The sequence below is a fragment of the Struthio camelus genome, chromosome 5, assembly GCF_040807025.1.
Source record: "Struthio camelus isolate bStrCam1 chromosome 5, bStrCam1.hap1, whole genome shotgun sequence".
NCBI classification, from domain to species: Eukaryota; Metazoa; Chordata; class Aves; order Struthioniformes; family Struthionidae; genus Struthio; species Struthio camelus.
The window spans coordinates 16,505,413-16,531,562 of NC_090946.1; the positions used below are offsets into that span (position 1 = coordinate 16,505,413).

Genomic DNA, 26,150 nt, shown 5'->3' on the forward strand with positions numbered 1-26,150 from the left:
GGGGACTGTGAGGGAGCTGGCACTGGTGGGGACGGCCCACGCCGAGCGGTCGTGCCCCTGGCTTCGGGGCAGGAGGATACCTGGGTCTCTGTGGTCCTGCTACTGGCAGGAGGTAAGGACAACTTCACAGCAGCTTCTTGAAAAGCAGCTAGTCAAAATAATCAGGGTGATGATCCCAGAGTTGGGGAATTTTGAAAATTTTATCAGGTATACCTTCCTACTAGAAGATGACCTACCGATGATGTTTACAGGGAAAGCAGCAGCACTTGGGTTTCTGTTGTATTTGGTTTAAAAAAAAGGGGATGGGGAGGGCACCTTCCCTGGAAGAGGGAACGTTATTAGATTAAATGCAAAACCAGGATACCTTCAAAATGATCTTCAGACTCCTAGTTTTCCAGAAGGTTATTAATGAGGTGAAATTCTTACTAATACTAATAGGTGCCAGCAGAGGGCATTTGGAAACTCGGCCTCGCTGCTCGTTTGCCTTCCCAAGGGCCAGAGCCTGGCTGCGGTTCCTGGTGGTGCCGGGGGCCGGCAGGGCGCTGGGGGCTTCCGTTCTGGATGGGCCCGCGATGAAGGAAAAGATCTTTGAGCAATCAAAAAGCAATGTTTCAGTTAACGTACAGATTTTCGTCAAAAAACACGTACTTGTGAGTAATTTTCAGGTTAACAGAAGTACTGAGCCAGCGAGCTCTGGAGTCTGTCAGAGGAGTATTTGGGTGTTAGGTGGGTGCGGGGGGAAGGACGTGAAGGAACAGTTTGCTCTTTAGGTCTTCTAGTGCTCCTTACGTCTAAACTAGTGATTTAAAGCAGAAGGAGCCTGATTGTTCGGCATGAATTTTCATAGTTAGAGCTTAATTACAAATCCCCCCTCCTCCCCCCCGACTAGCACCATACTGCAGGTGCAAGGAGCCCAGCAGCGACTGTTTTAGGCCAGTTCTGCTGCGGTTACCAAGAAAATTGCTCATGTAGGTTATTTGCCCCAGGGGTGTGTAACATGGTGCAGTACAGAACAGATCTCTAACCAGCAATACATTTGGAGAGAGCTGATGTTAAAGCTCTGCCAATCACTGGGTAAATGTGCAAAGGCATTAAAGCCTAAGAGCGTTTAATAATAATGCTTTTCTGTTCTGGAGCTTTGGATCAAGTGATCCCATTGGCTTTGGATCAGGCTCTGGCAGTACCTTTCTGGAAGAGGATTTCATCACACTTTTGAAGACAGTTTGTCTCAAGGCATCCAGTAAACGTTGATGGGATTGAACTTGAGTGAGACTGGTTTGGCCGTTTCTGTTTCAGTTTTACAGACTGAGGTCTGAGGAGATTAGAACAGATGCAGCTCAGGTCTGAAATCCAAACACACTGAGGAACGTTGCGCTGCATTTTGCATAAATCCTTTAGTAAAACATGTCGCAGAAGTGGCAGTAGGATCCAGATCTCTTGACTGTCAGTTCATCCTTTCCCTCCCCAGTCAGAAATCAGCCTTGGTAGTTTACTTTGAAAGCTAGAATACACTGCTGAAATGTGGAGTAGGCTTCTAAAACCAGCTGAAGTACATTTCTTACCTTTGCAGTAAGAAACATGGCTCCAGCACTATAAGGCTATTGATGCTCTGAGCTTTTGTATCGCCCTGGAAGAATGTTGGTGAGAATTAGGAAAAGTGGCGTGGTTTTTTGGGGCGTTTTGTTTTGTTTTGTTTTTTAAGGTGTGTTAAGTGAGTCTGTCTGCTGTTCTTCAGTTTGCTCTCATGCATGCTAAAATACTACAGCTGTGAAATGTGATGTAAATTGTGGCCTCTACTGCATATGCTAATCGACTACATTTGGAGAGTAGTTCTTCTAAATCTCATTTGTGGTAAGATATGATTTATGCTGTCAGATATGATTTATTAAGTATGTCTTCATAAAGTAGATGGAACAAGATCTTTCTGGGAGCCAAGAACTTACTGATTTATAATATGAATGTCAGTAACAAAGAGGGGGGAAAAAAAGAGGAGCTGAAGGTACATTTATTGATATATCTTTCGTATATACTTTACTTGCTGTAGTATCTGCTAACACGATCCACCTGACACATACTTACATTTTATTGTATCCCTGTGGCAGAGCTTTCCTTTGGCCTTTTGAAAATGCTAGCTTGTTAGCGAACGTTGGTTTGTACTGCAGGACTGTGTAGTGCTTACACATACACACGTTATAAAAGAAATCATTGACTTCATCTGCAGTAACTTTTGGAGCCCCTAAACTTGATCGCTGATGTTTTGGTGGTTGTTTTCAAAGGTATTTGCTTGCAGTGTTTCTGTCTAGACATCTGTCAGTTTTAAAAAGCAAGCGCTTCCTTTGTGGAAACTTGTCATTGTGGCTGAAAATCCACGTGTTTCTTCCTCATGCTCATGCTCGAGAAACCCGAGAGGAGGCTGCCAGGAAAGGGAAGGGAGAGCAGGGCTTGGAGTGGGCTCTCAGCTGTGCTGCTTGGAGAAGGATGTAGCTGAGAGCACCCCAAAAAGTAGATGAGGAAAGAAACAGAGGAGCACAGACAGTAGAAACTTGAGTAGACGTTTACTGCTTCGAGATCCGACTCTGGATTTGGGGGGTATGAAAGACTTTGCTACTTTTTTGCTAGTTCTCAAAGCAGGATGATAGCAATGCAAATGAAATACACTACAGAGTCCTCTCTCCTTTACTGTCAAGTCTCTCGGTGTTTACTACCCTGAAATCCTTGTCCCGTCGCCTCTGTTGCTCTTTGCATAGAAGGAGGAACTGCGAAAGTGGGGTAGAGCAGCAACCGCCATGGTTGCTTGTGGTGGATCCTGAGTGAGCAAACAGCTCTTTTCAAGGGCGGTTTGCGAGGCTCCTTCTAAACCTCCGAGTCCCGGGAAGAGGGCTGTTCCCGGTGCGCGGGTGGGAGTGTGGAGGCGGCAGATTTTTGGTGTACCCGGTGTCGAGGGCACCCGGCACGCTGTGACAGCCACCAGCACCTGTCTGGGGTTTGCAGGCCTGCCTGTGACCTCTGCAAGCCGTCGTGGGACTGAGCGCGCCAGCCCCAGCGTGAGCTCAGGCTGGCACTGGTGTCCCTCGCCCTTTCGCGGGGGCCGAGCGCTGCCCAGGGAGAGCCGCTCCCTTCCTCTGCTCCAGCCCGCTCGGCAGGGAGCGTTCGGTAAGGGGCACGAGGTGGAGGCGTAGTTAACTAGATCCTGTCCCCCAGGATCTTTTCTTGCCTTCGCTGTTGCAGCCCGTGCTTTGCTTTCACAGCAGCTCAGGCTGCGATGACACTAGCACTGCCTGTTCCAGTTTCCCCCTTGAAAGATCCTTATTTAAAATCTTAGCCATCAAGCAGTCTGGTTAGCTGATTGTCAGAGCTTGTCAAGCCATATAATTAATTTTTGGATAGTATTCAGATGCCCCTTTAAGGGTATGTAACATGGAACCAAATCTCCTCTCTACCCTGCTTCCTCAAGAATGGACTTGTATTTCTTGTTGATTGAAGCAGAGCTGCCAACTCCATCTCTGTAGGTTTGGTGGAGGATTTCGGATTAGGACCTGGACCCTTGACCCTGTCCCGCAGAAGAGTCTGCTGCTACTATGGGGATTTGTTCACAACTGCTGGGGTTGACAAGCAGCCCTCAGGCTCTGACTTGGAAATACAGAAAATGCTCAGGAAGGGACCGCTCATATCTTGTTTCCTATCACCCTTGTTTGGCGACTCCTTGCTTCAGCCGCTGCGGGGGGAACAGGGTGGGAGAAACTTCTACGGGAGCAAGCCAGAAAGGGAAACCCTACCTCTGCTATTAACAGGGCGCTCCGAGTTATGCTCTACTGCCCCTTGCCCCACTGCCCTTTTTCCTAAATACCTGGGGAACTGGGAAGGTTTCAGTAGCGCGGATTTGAGACGGCCACGTTACTTGCTGCTCCCAATGCACGGGCGAGAGTCGTTTGGGGAAACAGCTCCTCCTTATGCCTGAATGTCCGTGTGCTGCAAAGAGGAGCCTATGCCTTGGCTTCAGGATGCCTTTAAGAACCTGGCTCTGACTTACAGAGCTGGGAATAAACTCCAGAGCTTCCTTGATCTTGCAAAAAATGTAAGTGTATACACAGAGACACTTTTATATATATATATATATATATATAATTTTATATATATTTTTTTTTTCCCTGGGAAAAATGCCAACGTGCTGCTTCTAATTTTGAGGCATTGCCATCCAGGATGCAGCCTATTGAATTTTTGGTTTGGTTTGTTTTTAAAGCTGTGTTACAGAAATTAATGTCAACGTAGAAAGTGTTTTCTTATTTAGAGCGTAATAAGAAAAAATCATCTTTGAGGTCCCCTAAACGCACAAACATTATTGCCACAGAGTGTTTTGCTTTTAAACGCTGCCTGCTGCCCCTGTGCTGCCCTGATTCAGCCCAGAATTTCGTGCGGCTCCCTAGCGCGGGCCGAATAAAGCATGGCTCTCGCTGGAGCCTCTCTTCTGTCAGAGCCCAGCGTGGTCAAAAATAAGCTTAAATCACGGCAAACTTGTTGAAGGCAGTTCCTTTGAGCTAAGTTCAAACCGGGAGGAAACAGTCTTCCGGCACGAAGAGACCTTCACCCGTTCTTACAGCACTTCAAGAAGCGCGGACAAACAGGGCTCCGGGACGGAAATGTTTCCGTCGGAGCGATGCAGACGCACGCCGCGAGCAGGGCCCAGGCGCGGACGAACAAAGCAACCGAGGGAGCCCTAGGGCAGAGGGCTGCTGCGTTGCGCCGGGCTCGGCTGCTCCCTCCAAAGCTCGTCTCCCTGCCCTCGCAGAGGGGGCCTCCTTTCTCTTCTAGACCGCTGCCCGGCAGCTCCTGGCTGCCCGTGGGCAGGCGTGCCCGGTGCCTCACCGTTTGTTTTACGAGCGTGCCGAGCAGCTGCGTTTGGCACCTGCAGTTCATTTTTCCCAATGATAAGTTTAAAAAAAAAAGGGAGGCAGAAGCAGACTGTGCCCTGAAAAGAGAAAAATGTGGATAGGTAAGGCAGAGGGGAAAAAAGGCAAAAAAAAAAAATAAATCTTTTTCTCCGTGCTCAGAACTAGGGCCGCAGGTCGAAGCTGCGCCCTGTAGTTACCGGGGCGGAGCGGCGGCTGGATTTCTGCGTTTGCCCCAGCTCCGGCCTGTCCGAGGCGCGCGGTCTGGCAGCCACGGCCTTCGCGGCCTGCTCTTGATCCCGTCGGGGAACGTGCTTCACCGCCCCTCGCTGTCCGGGGCCTCCAGCCCGCTCTCATCAGTCCTCTCTGCCGTTTGCGCGGCTCCCCTGCGTCTCAGGGGCCCAGGGCAGTGGCGCTGCCTACCACTTTAACTGATTGTTTAGCAGAGAGCCTTTAAAGCGTTGCGAACTCGGATGCAAAATAGCACGAGGGCTCTGCACGCTGACCTAATAGGCAGCGGCAGCCAGTCGGGCCGGCGTCTCTCGGACGCGGTGGGTGACCCCCGCCGGCGGTGCGCCGGGAGCAGGGGGACGCGGCGAGGCGGCGTTCCCCAGGCGGCCTGCCGCCGCGGGGGGAGCGGGGCCCGGCTGGGGTCGAGCCAGTTACCCTGTTACTGGGAGCCACTGGGACTCCAGGAAGAACAGAGGATGCTTTTGAAGTCGAGTCTGTCTGTTTATGAGCTTCAGTGAGCGGCAGAGACCAGACTGTCCCCAGGGCCGGGGAAAGGGGAACCTCTCGTGTAATTCCTCCGATCTGCGGGTTTTGTCGTGTGGATTTTGTGATTTGTAGCTTAGGATTAGAAAGACCAAAGACCTTTTAAGTATGGATTCGTTCTGCTGATTGTGCTGTCGCCTGCAGATGTGGAGCCCAGCAGCGTGCAGCAGGCCCGTTATCGTCTAATTAGCTGTGGAGTTGTCAGGCGGCAATCAGTGAGTTTCTCTCACGCTAAAATACCGATGATGAATTCCTCTCATCTGAGGCTGTCGTGTATGAGCTTCCAGCTGCGCGGCGCACCAGTTTGCAGGAGCTGTAGCTAGCTCCGCGCAGGAAAATCAGATTCGCACCTCTGTCTTGCCAAGGCCGACCCTGGCGCGGTTCCCTTTCTCGCCGAGTTGGCTCTTGGAGGAGCAGCTAAGGCCAGGCAAGGGTTGTGCCGCGACTCCCGGCACGGCTAATAGCTGCCATCAGATGGCCAGCTGCAGCGGCGTGAATCCTGCGCCTGTCAGGCGGAGCGGGGATGCGTGCGCCCTTGCTGAGCTGAGCCAGGGCAGCCGCGAGCCCTGGAGCTAGTGTTTTTCCAGTTACGGTGCTTTAGCGTAGAGGTGATGTTTTGCGTTTTGATTTGTCTGAAAGGGGGTGTGTTTCTGTTGAAGTTCTTCCCGTGGCTGTTTTGAGGGGCAAGAAGGGGGGCTGCCCGTTTCACCGTAGGGCAGCGTGCTGCGCCTGGCTGGGCTCCCGAGCTCGCTGGGACGACTCGCGGGCCCTGGCGAGCGCTTCTGCCCGCCTGCCTGCTCCGTCCTTGAAGGTCTAACGGCCTGGCGTGTCTCCTCCGCCTCAGGCGGGCGAGCGAGGCTCCTCGCGCGGTGTGCTGCCCGGCTCGGCTCGGCTCGGCTGCAAGCGCCTTCTGCGGGTCTCCGCTTTCTGCACTTGCAAATCTGTCCTGCCTCTGGGCCCTTGAGGAAAGGGGAGAGGTGCAGTTTTGGCTCTGCAGTATCTGACCCCTACAGGATCTGGTAGAGCTGTCTTAACGCTTTTGTTTTGCCTTTCTGTTTGCAAACACAACGGAAGCAAACAAAGATGATGGTTTTTGTGGCTTCTTCCAAACCAGCTTTGGCCAAGGAATTCCTGTAGTCTTCAAATTTTTAAAGAAATAATATTTGTCTTTTACCATAACGAATCTCTTTCCACAGCATAAATCCAGCTGTAACTTTATAGTAATTCAGACTGGTCTGAAAGAATGAGTGCATATTAACAAATAGAAATTGTAAGCATAGTTTACCTGTAAGTACAGGTTTGGGTGACACTCATAAAAGCCTATAAAACATCCTAAGTAAAGTTTAATAGCCTCATAATTATGCAGCATTTTGGAAAAGTATTATTAGCCGTACCATAGCTGTGCAGAAACTTAATTGGGTGTTGAGATACCTGGAAATGTATGTAAAATAAATAAAGAAGTTTCTGAGGATGTCCTCTTTCCTCATCAAATAAGAAATCCTGTTTAAAAGCAGGAATGCGTTGGCCCTGCAGAATAAGGGAATTGGGCAGTCTGGCTCTTCTTTCTCTGTTCCCTGCCGTTTCTGAAAACCAGCAGGGAGTACATATTATTTTTGTGGAAACACTCCTAATCCTTCAGTTGGCTTTTTTTTTTTTTTTTTAAAACATAAATCTGCTTTCATAAAAATCCTCACAAATATAGCACAGTAAACAAACTGTTTAGAGGTCAGACAGCAGAAGAGGAAGTTGACCTTGCATTTTTTAGCAGTTTAGTGTATGCTGTGGCTTAGATTTAGAAGGATTAAATTTTGCAGCGTTCCTGAGCCGAGTGCTTCTTACAGGTTAGGAAAGCCTGAAAGCCTAGGCAAACCAATAGGAAACCCTGAGCACAAAAACTCAGGTGAAATTTAGGCTCAGATTTGTTCAAATCTGGAATTTGAGCCAGTGCATGAAACAGGAGACTAGCTTTAAAAGTCTAAACAGGTGCCTTGCGGGTTAGACTCTTGATGCTCAGAGCATCTAAATTCAGACCCTCAATATCTTTCATCCTTTTTTATTAAAACTCCACGGGCATGTGCTTAGTTCTATTCCAGCCAAGTCCCATGATTAAAGTTAAATACTCTGAAGTGCCTGAATAAAGGCGGCATAGTTCTAGCATTTGTTTTAGACAGCTCATCTTTGATAACTCAGTTTATGTACCTTTTGCAAAAAAGGCATCACATCTGTGCTGCCTTGAGCTACACTTGCCCTTTCTTCCTGTGGGACATACCCTTCGTTAGGGAAATGAGACTACTTACAGATTTTGACAGTGAAATATATAAAAAGTCAGACCGTGGTGATAAGAGCTATTATATACATATGTATATTTTTCAGTGCAGGTGATACTATTTCTTCCAACAGAGAATTTTTATTCCAAGTATTGTCACTATTATACTCGCTAAACTATCTTTTATGAGTGTAAATCCTGGGTTTTTGTTTTAAATCATTTACCTGTATGTGTTACCTGTTCAAAAATACATTTTGAAGTATGTCCGCTGATAGCGCTCCTACAGTTATACCTGACTGCTCAGTGGTACGATGAATGCGCAGAATGGCAAGGCAGAAAGCCAAAGCTTGTGCTCCTGCCTGTACAAATAATTTTTTTGATAGCAGAAGTTCCTATCTTTTTTTGCCTGAATGGTTACAGAGATGTTAGTGATAAGAGACCTGCTGCTGTTTTACTGTTAGTATATAGGATGACATAAGCCCTTTACAACGTCAAGAAAGAGGGATAATAGCTGATAAGATTAATATATAAATATGGCCTGTTGCATTTTCCTTGAAAAGGTCCGTTCCATTTTAACATTAAATTGTCAACTAGGGGTTTTGTTTATTATTCCCTTTCAAATACTCTTTTAATTTGCTGCATACATAATATATGTATAATATTTAAGGTTTAATTTTAAGCTCTCCGATACAGCTTGCATTAAAAGAAATCCATTCTAAGTTGGCATGATAGAATTTCCACATCCATTTAAAAACAAAAAAGTCTTTTGGCTTATTCTAAGAAGTTATTATCTTTCAAATAGCAGGGGGAAAGGCAAGATGAAAAGGAAACTATCATTCCCTTGGAGATTTTATTTTCAGTCCTTTTTTGGAAACAGAATTGTATTTATCCTCAGGTTAGGAGCAAGCTGAAAGTCTTCTGGCTATGAAGAAGAGGGCTCATCTTCCAGAGCCAGCAGTGCCAGGGCTGCAGGTCGCTCCTGCTGCCTGCCCTCAGGTCTTGCGGGGCTCGCTCAGGCCTGTTGGCTGAGCTGCTGGTAGGGGAGCGCCTTAGCCCATTTCAGTTGAACAAGGACCTGACTTTGCTTATTTTGGCTGAAAGCGCCTCCCATGCAGCTCTGTTAGTAGATCTGAGAAGCATCAGCCCCAAACAGGGGGCCTGGGATGCAATTCCCTCTGTTAGAGCAGTTGTATACAGAGTCCAGCTCGATCTACAGCTTTGAAAGCATTAAGTTGCCCTTGCCTACATGCAGTCCCTACTCAGATAAGCATTTAAGTGTGCTCTTATTATTTAAGTACACGAACAGTCTCAATTCAGTGAAAACTGTGGTCGAGGACCTTGGTGAAATGGGCCCTCTGTGACCTGCTTCTCAAAAGTGCCGAGTACTCGCGTGCCAGTGAGGTCAGTGAATGTTGCCGGGCGTTCACTGCTTTGGAAATTTAGCTGAAATATGGTTATAGGAACTTAGCTTCATGCTCTTATGCTTGAAAACCTTTGTCCTGTTTTTAAGGATGCAAAACAAATCCAGAGTCCGTTCTGGACTCCCTGTCCTGGATCTGGACCATAAAGATTTTAAAAAAGCCGGCACTGATTAGGGGACACTAATGCTTGAATTTTTATAAGTCATTGTTTTGTTTTGTTTGCTTCTGTTGTAAAATACCTGTTTTCACAAACTATAAGAACTGTGGATAGTTTAAAGATTTCATTGTCTGATTGATTGCTTTATACTTGACAGCAAGATCATCTGTACCATGTGTAGGTTTGAAGTGATATTTCTTTGAACATCAGCTGATCTCTGAGGTTAGAGGATGCAACCTGATTTTGAGAAAACTAGCACATAAATTGCATTCATGCTGCTAAGACCTGCTGACACTGCAAAGATTTTCTCTGGGCCACAACTCGTCTTGTACAGGGTGTCAGACGTGTTCTTCATTTCTACGGTTCCTTCACCCGTTATTCCAGGGAGCATTGGCAGAGGAGCAGGGCTTCCACTTCTCGAGAGCGCACCGGCTGGCACTGCTTATCTTTCATCTCAAGCAGTAATCTTCTCTGTCCAGGACCAAAAAAAGGAGCAGAAATTGCTGGGGAAACAGGGAATCTCCTTACTTACAACTTTTCACTGTCAGACAAAAGAAATCAGTAGCAAAGAATAGGATGACAAAAACCAATTGGGCCCTGTCCGAATAATTTTCTTTTAATAATTTTTTTGGTAGTCTAACTTGGACCCAGCTCTTCTGGGTGCATGTGTGTTCTCATTACTGTTTGAACATGCAGATGCTCAAATGTGAGCGAACAAATGCCTGCAGTCTGAGTAACATACTTATCAATACCGATGTGCTTGAAAGCACAGGCAGAGGTGATGAAAACTGTTATGCGGATGAGAGCACATAAAAAGCAGTGAGGTTTCTGCACAAGTAACTCGTGCACAAGCTTAAATAAAGAGTATTGCAAATCATACCCCAAATGTTTTCTCTATGTCTATGATTGTTATTTCCATAGCAACTAATTATACCATAAACCAAAGATCATGACTTCAGGTGGCATGTGAGCAGAAGGAGATGAGCTATTAAGTACTGAAGATCCTTTTTTTTTCCATGCAAATTTCCATACTTATAAAGGAAAAAGAAAGAAAAGAAAAAAGTCTGAAATATATAAGGAGTTGGTTCTGACTGGAATATTTTTCAAAGTTCTCTTGGAGGCACAGGCAAATCTGTAAAGGAGTTGCATGCATGGCTGTGAATGCCGAACGATCTTTAAGCTCAGATAGTTGAGGAAACCTAGAGAACATCTGGCTTTCTCCTTCTACCTGTGCAATTCACGGCTCAGCCGCTTTCCAGTGAATGTTATCAGATATTGAAATTGCTAATGGAAGATGAAGGACCCTGGAAATAAAAGGGCAGGACAGTGTTTGAGAAGGACCTAAACACACACTTTGGGGTCGTCTTTGGTAAGTGCTAAGTTGAGGTTTCGTTGAAACGCACTCTGGATTGGTGGACTGTTGTCATAAACGTATTCATAATTTTTTTTTTTTGATAAAAGCTTCTTGAGACGTTCTGAGCGTACAGCATGGTCCTGCTGGAGACTCTGGAGCCTGAGTGGGAGAATCCTGTGGTGGCTGTCCCGAGTGGGACCGACTGTCCCACTGTTTCAATTATTTTCTTATGTTTTAGTGGGCTGCTTTGACATGTCTCGCTTTTTGTTCGGGAACTGTGGGTTCAAGCGTGACTCACCTTTTGAAGAACTCAGGCCTGTTTCTTAAAACCTTCACATGCCTCACATGTGCATCAAGAGAATCTCCAGGAGGGAGCAAGATTTAGGGAGCAAACCTGTGACTGCTTCTTTTTTTGACTTTAACTGTATTTTTAGCGATGCAAGTTAAGAGTTACAACCTTTAATTTTTTACTATCTTTATCTGGATTTCCAATCCTTTCTTCTCATCGGCCTGACGCTCACTTGCCCAGTTCAGTAGCTCTGTGTGGGCAGTCAGAAAGGGAGTTGGCCTGCAGTGACACTTGGTGACCAGATTTCTCCATTGCTTGGCCTGTGGATGGAGTCTTGCTCTAAAAATACAGAGAGGAAACCATACAGCGCTTGGTCAGAGCGTGCCCCTAAGTTCCCCTTTCATGTTTAGACAAGGCTGTTTGCCATCTGAGCAGAGATGTAGACCTGTGGCAGCGCTGGTCCCCTGTGACAGCCGCACAGATGCCTACGGCTTAGAAATCATATCCCCGCTTCCCTTTTACTCGGCACTTTTAGTCATTTATGTTCATGCAAAATGAATATATTGAAGCAAACAAATCAAAGACTCCATCACAGGGTTTTTCTCCCAACGGAAACAGCCAGCCTGGCCCTGAGCTTTGGTTCACCCTCAAGTCAAATGAGGTAATGTTTCTGGTAGTCTAAGCCTTTGGAAGAGAGACATTTTTTTTACAGACCCTGTATTGCCAGTCCAAACAAAACCAGACAGTAGCAGCAAAGGTGGTATGTGTGCACTGGGAGGAAAAGACAGAAAAAAAAGAAGGGATTGCTCTCCAGGCAGGTTACTGAAGAGCGGGGGACAGACAATGCCAGACAGTTTTGATTAATGCTCTCATCTGATGGTCTCTGTATGTATATGAAATTAAAATATTAATCGTTTGGAGTATATTAATAAATGGATCACTCGTGTTTTATTAGGGTGCTGGAGTGTGGAGCAATGTTAATAACCCATGAAGGGTTCCCACTCTTCTAGTAATATTTGACCTCAGGTGTTTTGTTGACTGAAACTATTAGGAAAGAGCATGAGTTCTCTCTCATGTGCATGCTTGTGCATGCTCCTGCACACCCCTTTGTTGCAGAATAGTTGTAGTTAATACACTCTGTATTTATATGGTAAATTTTAGCAAAAGTTTCTAGCAGGAATTTTTTTATTCTGTGGCTCCCTTCTTGACTGAGGTTAATGCAAAATGGGTTACTCCATTGGGAGGGTGGAATAGTTATGTAGAGTTTCAAGGACAGTTGCAAAAAGCATAAGTAGAACGGAGCCAGGGCAATGAATAAAGGAGGTAACAAACCGATGAGGAGGTGAGGTAGCAGCTGCATTCTGTATGACCTGAAGGGAAGTGATGGGGTTTGTGTGATCAGGACGGTGAAGTTACGGAGCAGAAAGAGAAAGCAGTATTCAAAATGGACAAAATATAGGCTTGATCCAAACGGGTAACGAAAAACCCATTCGTTTCAACTGATAGTTAATTCAGGGCTTGAGGCGTTACACACAGCGATGCAAGAGGAGGGTACGCTTTGGAGATGTAATGGGGAAAGAAGCAGTTGGATTTGGAAAAACACCACGTTCCCGGAAGAGGAGAAGCTAAAGGTGAACAGCAGCTGCAAGAACAAAAGAGGAAACTTAGAGTAGATTAGAATTAAGGTGGTCGGGAGCGTGCTTTGGGGCTTGTGGTAACTGCAAGCTGCTGGTGGGGGGGCTAATGGAAGGTGCCAGGCAGGCCAGGGTGTGCGGGCTGGACGGAGCGGGGTGGGTCAGGCCTGGAGAAGTTGGTTTGTGAGTCTGCAGCGCGGAGATGATGATCGGAGCCTCACGAATGGATGAGGCTGTTCTGAGAGAGGATGTAATGGATAACGTAGCTGCAAATCTGCCTTTGATACCCGGTCCTTTTACAGTCTCTACCTATTGCCTGGGCTTCGTCTGACATCGTTACAGTGGCATCTCTCCTCAGCCGGGGCCAGGGTTTTGGCTGGAGGCTCTGGAGAGTGCTGTTCCCAGCCTTCCACTCAAGGCAGAGAGAACAGAGTTACAACGTAAATGTTAGTGTGCCACCAAAATCAATAGCAATTGAACCTCTGCTAGTGAGCCTGCGTGGTGATTTCTTTCTTGTGTACAGGAATCGATATGCATTGGCCACAGGATGGGAATATACAGGTGCGAGTGGGGAGGGGAAGAGCAGGCGGAAAGCAGAGCGGAACGGAAATCACAGGGTTCCGGCTTGTGGTTTTAGTCTCAGCCATTAACAAAAGCTTATGTGTAAGCTATAATCCACCTACCCCTTCAGTCATCCTTGTGGACCTGATGGTCCAGGGACACAGTTCTTCCACGGTTTATTCTTCTTGGTTTGTGTAAATATTGCTTTATTGCTGGTCTCTTCTGCCAGGAGATTATCGTGTCCCTCTGGTAATGGCTTAAAGGCTCCCAGCACGTCCCAGCCGCTTTCATCCCTTTACCTCTGGGGACGGGCAAAATCAGCCAGCTCTTTTTGTAGCTCTTACCCGGTTCCCACGCAGGCCCTCTCTCCTTCATATAAACACGTAGCCCAAGTCAGCGTTTAAGCCTGCTGGTGCCGTGTAGCCATCTCAAGGATTTGCTGTTTAGACTAGCAACCCTGAGTGGGTTTCCTCTAGTGTGTAAGACCTAATAAAAGGATGATTCCAGAAGCGTGTGATGCCTGTATCCCAAATGACTGTTTTTCTGATTAGCTATTGATGTTGGAGAGAGCAAGGAGAACAGCGATGACTTGGAAGCTAAACTTTTTAGTATAAAGTGCCTTCCAAAAGTTGGCATTACAGTGCTAAGGGTGCATGGGGAAAGGAGGCTGGGTAAAAGCACCCAAAGGGATCTTTGGGATCTTTGCCTTCCTCATGTGTTTTTCTACATCTGTCTGAAAAAGAGCCACTGTGGCTTGATGTTTATTATTTTTTATTTAGGAGCAGCTTTTAGAAGCTCTCTCAGCTCAGATCTTGGCCTTATAAATGATTCCACCCGTGTTAAGGACTGAATTTCTGTTGGGAACTGATGACGTATTGCCTTTCAGAAAGGTGAAATCAACTGATTTCTACCTCATTTCTCATCCAGGTAGCAGTGAAAACAAACTGCTTTTGAGCCTTCAGATGTATGTTTTACAGTAAATACACCAAAGCGGCCTATTACACTTTTTGCAATACTGTGAGCCCCGTGGTTAAACAACGATTATCTGACTGACGCAGTTTCAATACGGTGTTTACAGAGTTGTGTCCAGTTTTTCTTCTTACCATTTAACGTGTTGTTCTGTGTATATGGGTTTCTGCGTGCTGCCAGGGGACATAGGAAATATATGAGTCACCTCTGGGCTCCTTTGCCCAGCAGGTCTGGCCGGCGTTGAGGCAAGGAGGAGGACTGGAGGCAGAACTGCTGGATACCGCGGGACAAGTAACTAGTGAGTTAGAAACTCAGACCAGGGGCACGTGTGCTCGTTTGGGACTGTCTTACCATCCAGCCTAGGAAAGGAGGTCTCTGGTCTGGGGACAGAGCTTACACCTTGCAGGAAGGGGAGGGAGGAAGAGCAGAAGGAATAGAGCCGTCACTGCTATAGTATCTGTTCTTAGAGCCCGGGAAATTAGGAGGTGGGAAAATGATAGCTCATCTGCAGTGCTGAAACAGGTGGCACAGGAGTTGTTAGCCTTGTGTCTTGTGCTCAAAGCTTGCGCCAGGTATGTCCAGTTTATCTGTGGTTTGCAGAGGAAATGAAGGGAAATAGTCTCTGGCTTTGCGGTTTGTGAATTAACAGAATTCGAGGGTGGTTTGTGAGGGCGAACTGCTCGGGCTGTGTGCAAAACCAGCTCAGTTTACTTTTACTCATTCATTTTTTAATTAATTGATGCCTCTGTCTGTGTCGATTTGTGCTGAGACTGGCAAGATGCTTCATGCAAGAAGCCTGTTTTCACCTTGATTAATCCTCTGCTGGAGCGAGCCTGTTAAACGCACCGGGCAGCGTCTCCCCGCTTCGCTCCAGGAGCTTGCCAGCACAGCGGCAAGGCAGACGCCCGGTGAGAGGAAGGATGTCCCGGTGTACAGCTGCCCCTGGGGGGGCTAAGGGAGTTGCTCGGGCGCACGAGGAACGTAGGGCAGAGATGGTAAATGAGCCTTGCGCTCCCGAGGCTTTGTGCTCCGGTGAGCACAACTTCAGGCATATTTCTGCTTTCCGGAAAAGTTGTGCGTGACAGATCTTCAGCTCTTTACCGGCCGTGCGAGCGGCTCCGATTTAGGGAAGCGATCCCCGCCGTACCGAGGCCGCGTCGCCACGGGCCGGGCCAGTGGTGCCGGGTGCGTCGGGGGGTGCTCGGCTGAGATCCGAGGCCCCCCCCCCGCGAGGGCGGCGGCGCGCGCTCTGCCGCCGGCACGTGAGGCGTTTCCACAACGCTTATTCATTCCTGTTTCTCTCGGCAGCGCTCTGCCACGCCAGCAGCCCTCTCCCCGGCTTCGGAAGCCGGCGGCACGCCGGTCGCTCCCCGTGAGGAGCCGGGGGGGAGCGAGGGGGGCTGGCGCGGCGGGCCGGCGCGGAGGAGGGGCCGCCGAGCGCGAGCCGGGCGCCTCGGGGCGCCGGCGGCCGCCGAGGAAGGGGCTGCGCGGCCGCTCGCCCCTCGGATGCTCTCCGTCCTTGCCCGCGAGGCTGGGCAGCGGCGCTCGCTTGTTTGCCCGCGGCGTGTGGAGCCGGCGTTTTGTATGGCATTTGCGATCCAAGCCAGACCACGCTTCCTTTTTTGTTTTTAAATCCCTTGCTTTTGGGTACAGTATACCTCCCTCTGTGCCTCTCTTTGTCTTGTCTGGCAGCGGGGGGGCCGGGGGGGACGCCCGCGGCGCCGGAGGGCATGGTGGCTTGGGCAGAAGCCTCTCTCCTTCGGAAGCACGCTGCCGCCTAACTCCCGGCTGAGCGGGCTCCCGTTCAGCAACTTTGCTGCCGTGCGGCGCGCTGAACTCCTTGGCAGGATGGCAGACAAAAGAACAGCTGGTGCGAAGCCGTAGGGGGTTCGGAGCGGAGAGGAGGAAAGAGAAGCGTAAACCTTTCGCCCCCGGCACCAACGCTCGACCGTTGTCACAGCAGCAGCCGTGGTGGGACCGCCTGAAGGCACCATGCGCAGGTCGAGCACCGACGAGTCGACGTACCACCGGAGCCCGTCGCTGGACAGCAAGGATTACAGTTTCCCCAATGGCACCTTCCGTCGCTACAGCAGCATGTACGGCGGCCAGTTTGGGGCTGCCAGCAACTCTTTTTTCGGATTCCACACCAACCCAGGCCCTAAGGCTACCAAGGCTAAGTACACGTCCCCCAAGGGAAACAAGTACGTTGTCTTTTACCTGGATCTCTCGTTTATTTTTCTCCTAGAGCTGAAGAGGTGCAGCATGGCTCACAACTGCCTGCAGTGTATCAAGTACCTAATGTTTGTCTTCAACCTTCTCTTCTGGGTGAGTACACGTTTGAAACGTTGCATTTGTGTCTGCTTGCTAAGATGGAAGGTCAGCTTACTGCTGCTTTTAAACTTAGACCTTTGGAACTGGGGCAAGGTGGAGTTTAGGCCACACCGTTAATTTGTGTGGACAACCTGTCGGGGGTGTTTCCTTCATCCTCTTGTTGCCTGCTCTTCAGCAGTGTTTCAAAACTGTGGTACAAGGCAAAACAGGTTGTTTGTAGAGGGCATCGCTGTTTTGGGGATGGCACGCTCAGCACGTTGCAACACTAAAGCCTGTATCAGGACTCTCTGGGTGATGATCCTCCTCTGTCCCAGAGGGTGATGGGTCCCGGTGGTGCCGTTCCCTCCTGAAGACACAGCTCTGAAGCACAAAGGGAGAGCAGAGCCTGCCTCGCTTCTGTTGGGGCTGTTACTTTGTGGCAGGAGCTTATCAAGTCCCTACGAGGCGTGCGTGTGTCAGCAGGACACCCGTGCCGGGACGTGGGGGCGTGCATCTCTACGTCATCGTTCTAATGAATGAGGCGGCTGGCGAAAGCAGGGCAGTTGGGCATTTCACTGCCGTCAACGAGAGCATAGGTTGTGGAAGGAGATGGAAGCAGCTCAGCGAGGGGTATACAGGTTACAAATGCTGTTTGTCATGTCCGTCCAGACTCACGTGTAGGAGGGTCTGTTGTCAGGTCTTTAGGAGGTGCCTTTAAATGCCTCTAACTGTATAGTTAGAGTTTTCCAGAGTGGCTTATTAGCATGCTGAGGGGAATAGGAGTGTTGTGAAGTGACACCACTTCTGTTCCTGCACTTAAGAAGGGGGGTGGGACTGCAATTAGATTTGATCATTTTCTTATTACCTATTCTCCATGCTCTCACGAACTGTCAGAGATGCACGGAGGGTTGTGAGAGAGAGATTGAAGAGCTGCTCTCTGGTGTGCGCTACTGTACAGCTGTTTGAAAGCAGGCATGCTGCAGTGCTGGTGCATCAGAAAACATAAAGCGTAGGCAACTTCTGCTGACCTGAGCCACACCAAGGAGTCGCGATGCGAGTAACTAACGCAGATCCACTGGGTTGGTGTGGTACTAACCAGAGCTATGAAATACAAAGAGGGTGCCCTCCTTAAGCCCTAGATAAGCTGGCAGAAAGTGTCTTGGTAAGACTGCAGTCCGTCTTCCAACTCTGAGCCAGGTTGCTTCTGATTTCCTAAATATCCTCTGATATTAACCTCAGCTTATGCGAAAGCTTTCAGAAAAAGATAGAGACACTAGCTTTGTTGCCCTTTTAAGCCTTGTACCTCTCCTGGCTGTGCCTGACTGAGATTATAGCACAGTCAGCTAGTTGAAGTGTGTGCTAGAGAAATCCAGTCAGCTGCTGGCATGAATAGGTCTTTTCAGAACTATACATGGCACTGCCACAAAGGATATTGGCTGCGTTCTCCGTCCTTTTATAACATTTATCTTCCGCTGAAGCAGATGCATACAGTACGAAAAGGTACTGCTGTAAGTAACGCGTGCATATTTACAAAGGGAAGATCGCACACGACACTCTCTCTTTGGTATGCTTTTCACTAGGAAGGCCTTAATCTTTTGAGAGAGAAGGAGGCTTTTTTGTCTTTCTCCTGAAACCATCAAAGCTGTTCTCAAATGCTTGGAGGGAGAGAAAAAAGAGGGGTCCTGTAAAGAGAGAATAACCAAATGCCGACTGAGTTCTTAGTGAACTAAAGCCTATGAGTAGGGGCAATGGGTGGTGTCAAATACTGCAGCACGATTTCTGTTTTGTTTCCTTTTCACATGCTACCTGCACAGCAGGAATGACTGATGATGATCAGGTCCTAAGGAGGTTTGCCTGGCAGGTAGTTATAATACATGCAGTTCTTCAGCTTCTCCCACTGGGGAGAGCGACTGAAAAGAAATTATTTAGAAAAGTAGTGGTTTAAGGTGACATATCTTCAGGAAAAGTAGAAAAAAATCCATTTCTCATGATCAGAAATCTTGTAATGATTATAGGTTGCTGCTGCTGCTGCTGTTTTGTTTTTAAAGTCGTTGTCAGTTATCTGTCATCTTCTGCTTTCTGTGAAATTAAAGGAGAGGTGTCTCTGTAAGAAGATAGGATTTTTCTTGAATACGTACTTGCCAAAGTTTTGCTGTCTTATCCTGCTTTCCCCTCCACCCTTCACTAGATAGCTGGTTAGTGACAGACACTAGAAAGTAGGAAGAGAAACAGCGTCTTTCCATGCTTTGACCTTCAAATACAAACTGCAGTTTTTTCCATGTATAAAGAACAGTTATTGCACTAAATGAATTAAATGCCTGTTGTAGGTTGTTTCTGCTTTATATTCTGTTTCCATTCTCTTCTTCCTGTCCCTGCTCATTAGCTCCAGTCAGTTTTGTGCATCTCTACAGCCCATTTCCCAGCACTTTCAGCCCTCTTTCCCACAGAAGGGTGGCAAAGTAGCAGCAGCCCTCAGGCCTGTGCAACTCCAGTGAGGTTGATGCTGCGTTTCTGAAAAGACGACTCTTTGCTACAAGTCTGGTGAACTTACAGGAAACAAAATCCCAGAGGCCTGGATTTTAAATGTTCCTGGCAAGCTTTATTGGATTAGTTGCTGCACTCACACTGTAAAATTTTTACAAGCTGTCATATAACCTGTGAAAATAGAGCGAATGTCTCCTCCCCTGTCTCACTGCTGAAGAGGGCACAGAGCCCTTTTGCAGGTGCCAGAGGCTGAGGTGCCCTGTCAGTGTTGGTGGTACTGAATCCACCCTTTGGTGCAGCACACCAGAAGCTATTCATGTAGAGCGAAAACCTGGCAGTCTTATTCCCCTAGAATAGCTCTTTCCTTCGTGAAAAGTCCTGCTCAAGTTGCTCACAGTGCATTTGCAACCACCCCGGGGCATTAAGGCGCTGGGACGTGGAAGGAGGGATATTGGAAGGCAGTGCGGCTGCTCCAGGGGGAATTGCCATTCAGGTGTCATTTCCTGGAGCCTTGCCAGCTGCAGGGCAGCAGTCACTGTCTCCCTGCACTGGCTTGTAAGCTACCTAAATAACTTTTGTCACCTGATGCATAATACTTGCCTGACTTCATTCATTTTTATGGACTCCAATTTTCTTTTGTTTGAATTGCTGAAACTAAAGATCTCCTTAGTTGATGGCAAAGCAGAATATTTTTATTTCGTAATGAAATATTTGTATTTCACTGTGAAATATCTGGGGAAGAACATTTGCTTTCCACGTTCTGTCCTCAAAATATCCAGCGTTTCTTTATGACAGTCAGTAAAATGAACTATTTGCTTTCTGTGATTGTGATCCAAGACTCTGCTTACCTTCTCTTTTTTGTTTAGAAAAAAGGCAGGATATGTCTTAAGGGCTTGGAGTGCTATAGAAAGAAAAATGTCATCTCCTTAACCTCCCTTAGCTTTTGCTGGCATTCCCACTTTCTTTAACTTGTCACTCCCAAGCCACTAAGACTCAAAAAAGGAAACACAAGGAGTTGTGCTTGTGTTTCCAGTGGCTCTTGCTTTCCTTAGAGATTACCGTGCTGGAGAAGACTAGCTAGATGAGTAGAAATTTGCCTATCCAAGAATTGGATACTGATGTTTGACACTTGAGATAATGCTCTAGCCAACAGAAAAGTTCAGTAAAGCACACAATTTGTAGAGCGATGTTATGAAAGACTGGCATATGGAGAGGAGACAGCAAGAAAGGAGGCAGAGAAGTATCTCGGCGTATCTTGGCTTCTGAGACATGAAGTGCAAGTCAGGAATGGTTAGAAACACAGAGCCAAGGAAGCGGCAGGTAGCGCTATTGAATGTTACGCACTAGTATCTGTTTAGAAAAAACCAAGCACCACTGCCTTACTTAAGAAAAATGCAGGTGAATGCAAATTCCAGCCGAAGCAAAGTTAAGAACATATGTTGCGTGCCTAGCCAATGGGTAAATACCTGTGAGTTCATCTCTGCTGTTCTCTGTGTGCTCCCTGCCCTCCAGCCTTCGCATTGCTTGCCTTGTGCTCAGGTGCCTCCAGTAAGGGGCAGGATGCTGGATCGCTCCCTTGCTCTGCTGACAGTGGCTATGGCGAGCTGGGCCGAGGAGCAGAGGCTCAATTCTGACCTGCTGGTTCTTAAGCAGAACTCCTTGTGGGCTTCCTTGTGTCCTTATCACCAGCTATTGCACTAAGAATATGATAGAGATGGTGGAAGTTTACTATTTAATCTGGTACCAGGGACCAGCTGTGGGTGTCTTGCTCTGGCTTTGCAAGCATTAATGGCTCATGGACCCCAGTTTGGGAAGCGCTGCACTAATGTGTGTTGCTGACTGAGTGTGCTAGAAATACTGCCAGCAGCTGATCATTATTACTTAGGTGCAGTTGGAAAGGAGGAGGAGAGCAATGAGACCTCCTGGGGATAATTTCCCTTCTTCGCACTTCAACTTCAGTGACACAGGTATGTTTTATTAAGAACTGCACCTATGAGTATAATATCTGGCAGACTGTGTAAGTCTCAGTGTGCAGGGCAGTCTGTACTCTGAGGAGCTAGAAAAAGGAATAGCTTGATGTGAAAATGGACTGTGAGGTATTGGATGGTCTTTGAGCGATATTTGACCGGAGGGTGGAGGTAGAAAAGTGTCTCTGCTTCTTTATACCTCATTGGGAAACTCTCTGACCTTATTAGCTTAGGAGGAGAGCCATTAGCTGAGCACCTGCTTGTTCTCAAAGCTGGGAGATTTTGGGAGAAAAGAAGCTGATTTTGTTGAATTGTCCTCCATCTATGTTCTCCATCCTACACTGGTCAAGCGAATGAGATTGATGGCCAAACAGCTAGAAACTCCACAGCGTGTTAGTGGCTGAGGACAGCACTCATTTCATAGTTACACTGGGCTGCAGTTTTAAGTTGGTGGAAAAAAATCAGCACCAGTTTGCTAATATGTCTGAGAAATTTCTTTTATTGTGGTTGCTGCAGCTCAGACCTCCTGGCTTTATCTACCCACCTGTGGCACAAAATAGATTATTGCTGCTGGAACTTTTAAAATTGTAACAGAGAATATGTGACGTGCCCTAATTTAACCTGTCAGCTCCTCAAAACTGAGGAAGGAGGTTCAAAAAAACCTAGAAACTTCAGGCTAGATCGGGGAACCCACAAGCGCCACGGTGGGCTGTTTTAGAAGCAGGTCCATTGGTTCATCATTATGTTTGTGCAAGTTCTCCCGCAGCTGGGCAGGGCTGCAGCTACTCCCGCGGCGCTGAGCCGTCAGGCAGAGCTGCTGCATGCTGTTCTGAAGGACAGACAGTCACGCGTCCGCGACTTGGCTGGCGCTTTGAGAAGCCGGCCTGATAAGAAATAAAACAGGCGGTCTATTTTCATGCGTAGTGCAGGTGGGTAATCTATGACAACCAAAAATTTGATCAAACGGCAATATCAGTTTTGCTCCTGTGCAATTAATACAAGAGAAGTTTATCCCAGAATGTCATTTTCTCTAACAGCCTTGCTGTCTCTGCTCCTCCTTTGTTATTTACCTCCTCCAGGAGCTCCTCTGTCTCTGACTGACATCTTATCTCTGCCTCTGACTTTGAGGGCTCTCTGAGGGTGTATTTCTAAGGAGCATTGCTTTTAAAGAGAGGAGAGTCATTTGATAGGGGAATTACACGCTTCAAAAAACGGCATTTCCATAGGAAGCAGAACTATTGAGACCAGATATCCAAGAGAGAGAGAGAGAGAGAGATGATTGTATTATCCGATGTCTGATTTATATGGGCCCCAATTAGAGCTTTTCCCATCGTGGTGCCATTCATACTGTCGGTTTCCTGTGCGGATTCTGAGGTTTAATAGGGGTTGGGATCACACTGTAGCCTTATCTCGCAGAGAAGGCACTGCTAAGGGCTACATTTGCTACCTAAATGCGTATCTTCTGAAAACCTTTAGGAAATTAATGACTTTGAAAGGGTATATATCTGTCAAATCAGGCTGGCATTGACAAATGGACTTGCTAGTTGTTTGTGCGGTGCTCAGCCAACACAGTTCAATTTCATCATCTTTTTTCCTTAGGAAACTGGGCTAGGAGGGCTTTTAGTAGAGGGGAAAAAAACTGCATTCAAGTTGACTTTGTCTTAGATCCAGTCTTCAAATTGCTCACTCTGGGCCAGTTTCTGCTTCCGTTACTCGTGACAAAGAGGAGCTTCATAGCTGTAGGTGGGCTTGCCAGCATACTGATGTGCTCTTGAGCATGAGCATTGGCAAGAGCTAAACATCCAGCCTTACAGGATTTGCTATCAAGTGTATTCACCATGTCTTATTCAGGCTCTCTGTTAGTACAAAGGATTGAGGAAAGCTGCCGACAGGTAAGCCCTCATAACATGACATGTTGCGTTTGCGGAGAAAGCGGCCGCCTTAAAGCAATGTGCAAAATGGCTGCAAACATTATTCCCTCCTCTGGACAGTGACAGATATAAAATCCGTTGTAGTCCCTACTACAAACTACACAGAGGAAGGCGAAAGGCAGGTGAGATCATTTCCATCATTCTTCTTCCTGCTCTGTATCATAATTAGAATATTTCTGAAAGCTAGCCAACGCTTGTGTTTCATGTGTGATTTCTCATTGTGGGAGCTATGATCAATGTCAGAGTCACCAGTACACTTGCTGCCATCTCATAGTTGTCTCTGCTGGTGTATTATATCCTTTCCACCCTCTCTGGGCCTTTCTCTAGAATGTGAATGTTGTGGCCAGTGGTTTGTTTGCAACTCTGTACCCATAGACTATCTGGGAAAATAAAGCCCCAGTCTGTGTTTGTCTCCAGGCACTACTGTTTGTAAACATGATAAATACTGCTGTGCAATTTATTTGTTTATTTTGAATCCAGCTTTTGGCTAAGATAGCAAATCAGTTAAGATACCATATGAGTAGCATCTATACGTATCTATATAAGATACATAAAGACACTTTCCTCTCGTATTAATAAAGTGAGCACTGCTAGATCAAGACTGAAATAAGGAGTCAGATGGACTGACTTCTGCAGGCGCATGATTGCAGACGGTAAACTGTGTTTTAGTGCTGTCCTGTAATTGTTTCTCCAGGAAATGTTGAACATCACAAGATGCTACAGAAGTAAATGAAATTGAAATTGCACTCTGTAATTAGACTGTCATACTGTAACGCATCTTAAATCTTTCTTCAACAGAAAAGCTAACAACCTCCAAAAAACCCTCCCAACCTGCTTTGAGTGCAAATGCATGCAAAGCCTAATAATTAAATAGGATTCAGAACAACTGAATGAGACTTGTTCTAAAGATGCCATACGTTTGAAATAGTCGTTTGGGTGAGACAGGAGGTTGCTAAAGAAGGACAGAAGACCCAAATGACCTGAATCTGTAATGTGTTACATATAGACATTCAAGAATTGCAGGGTTTTTTTCAGCTTACTCTTTCAAATTGCTCACAGAGTCCTTTTTATTCTTACCTTGGCTGTGGTACCTTTGTTCTTTCTCAAGTGCATTCAAAACAGTGTGGCAACAGCCATTGCTCTATGTCATCTTATTCTCGTAGTTTCTCTGAGCTGTATGCTCTTACACGTGGCTCTGAATCCGGGTCAGCTTGATCTATACTGGCTTATTCTATTGTTACTTCGTCTCCCATTGTTTCTGCTCTATACGGTATGCCACACTCAATTATTTGCTCTTCTCACAAGTATCTCCATGTTTTTGCCCCAATCCATCCTCTACAGGCAAATCTCACTTAATAAAGCTGCCTTTCCCTCCAACTGTATTTTGCAGCTTCCTTTTTGAGATATCACGGCTGTGAGGCCTGTAAACACTACATCAGATGACAGCGAGAATTTACTGTCGTCAGACGTCAATGGATGTCATTTACTGTGTAGTGCTGATTTACTAGCCCTGATTTTGTTTATTGTACGCATTAATTGTGTGTACTGATTAATCTGTGTTGATTCTTATTTAATGTCCTTCCTCCTCCAGCAACCCTTGCCGACTTATTTCTCTCACCTGTTTGTTACATCAGGTGCTCGGGGAGGGACTTTTGGTTTTCTGTGCATCTTTCCTGGCTCCCTGGCAGTGGACTTTGATGCCGCGGAGGCCTCTGGGTGTAACTTCTCATCAGACAGTAGAAGTGCACTTTCCTGACTTGCACTCGCAGTTCCTTGCCCCTGGAATTAACCCTTTGCAGTCGTTCGTGACCGTTCTGCTGGTAAAACCACAAAGCGTCTGCTCCCACTCTCCTTTCGGATAGATAGCCGTCTTTCCTCTGTGCCTGACGGGACTTAGTCTGCGGCTTGGAGAACAAGGAAGACTGTGCTCAGGGGAAGGGACAACAAAGCAAACAGCACTCCTTCGTGTAGATGCCAGTTCTCACTTGATTCTTCCTTGTGAAGTTCACCTTTTTCCTGACATGGCTTTTGTTAGTCACAGTTGCCAACAGGAGTTGCCAAACAGCAGGCGCAGGCAGGGCAGACTGCTTAGAATTAAAGAGCCTAAGTGGCCTATGTAAAACAGACTTAGCCCTTTGGAGCAAAAATCTCATTGACTTAATAAATGAATATGTGGCAGGCCTAAGGTGGGGTTACAAAGCTGTCGTGTAGCTGCAGTTAGGCCGGCAAAATTGTGCTTTTGCCAGGAAAACTTGTTTTGTTCAGAGGACTCAAGTAAGCTGTAATGACAGGAGTGCTTTTGCTAGTATTAGTCGTTCCTCCGCTAGGGGGTTCGCCAGTGTAACGTACTGGCAATTTCTTTCTGGCCAACAAGAAAAGCAATGCTATGTGTGTTCCCGTCAGACAGCCCTGAATCCAAGAGGCAGAGTGGAGCAGAGGAAAGGGAGAGAGCATGGTTTGTTTGCTCTCTCTTGATTTCGATGATACTAAGATGGATTCGTTTATGTGAATTTAAAGTCTGGGCTAGTTTTTTCCAGAGGCCGCTTTGAGCTTTTTGAAGTTTTGCATGTCAGTCTTGGAACCGTGACTTGGAAGTTTCCCTGCTTTGAATATCGGCTATATGAAATGAAAGAGATTTTGTTGTTGTTCTTCAGCGGTTGTAGGCTTGAACTGTGCAACAGCATTAGGGGGGAGAGTTTAATTTCTAAGGAAGGATAGCAGCTGATGGCTGTTGTGGCAAAATTAGATAGTAGCTTCAGAACAGACCTGTAAAGCTTTTTTTTTTTTTTTTTTGTACCATCTCCTTCCCTAGAGTGGGGGGAAAGGTGCCACAGATTCCTGGAGGATTTTCAAAGTGGACATCTGGTCAGTTTGGAAAATAGAAGGTGACTAGAAAGGTTTTGAGGCAGAGACACAGCACAAAGACTATTTGCATTCTTGTCAAAAAGCACCAAACATCCTATTTCTGTTGTTTGCTAAGAGCAAGAAATGGACATATATCTTTCTCTGGTTTACTAATTCCTTTCTTAGTGTGTTTAAGAAACTCTTTATAAAAACAGCTTTTATTACTTGAAAATATTGCTAATTCTACTCCATAGATTTTTAAGATGAGAGGGGGCTGCTTCTGTTGTGTACCCTGGCCTCCTG

General features: G+C 46.9%; 1 protein-coding gene across 9 annotated transcripts in view; it reads left to right on the forward strand.

Moving 5' to 3' along the window:
• TSPAN4 (tetraspanin 4) overlaps window positions 1–26,150 on the forward strand; it is a 439,431-nt gene that overhangs the window by 222,519 nt on the left and 190,762 nt on the right. For 4 of the 9 annotated variants that reach the window (XM_068944743.1, XM_068944745.1, XM_009674396.2 and 1 more), the window contains one exon: window positions 16,557–16,636. The exons of 1 other annotated variant lie outside the window; for it this stretch is intronic. In XM_068944743.1, coding sequence (XP_068800844.1) covers window positions 16,574–16,636 — 63 coding nt within the window. In that variant the 5' untranslated portion in view covers window positions 16,557–16,573. Of the gene's footprint in view, window positions 1–14,749; window positions 14,884–15,798; window positions 16,637–26,150 lie in introns of those variants that run through there. 4 more of the 9 variants (XM_068944748.1, XM_068944746.1, XM_068944742.1 and 1 more) reach the window with 4 other exon arrangements.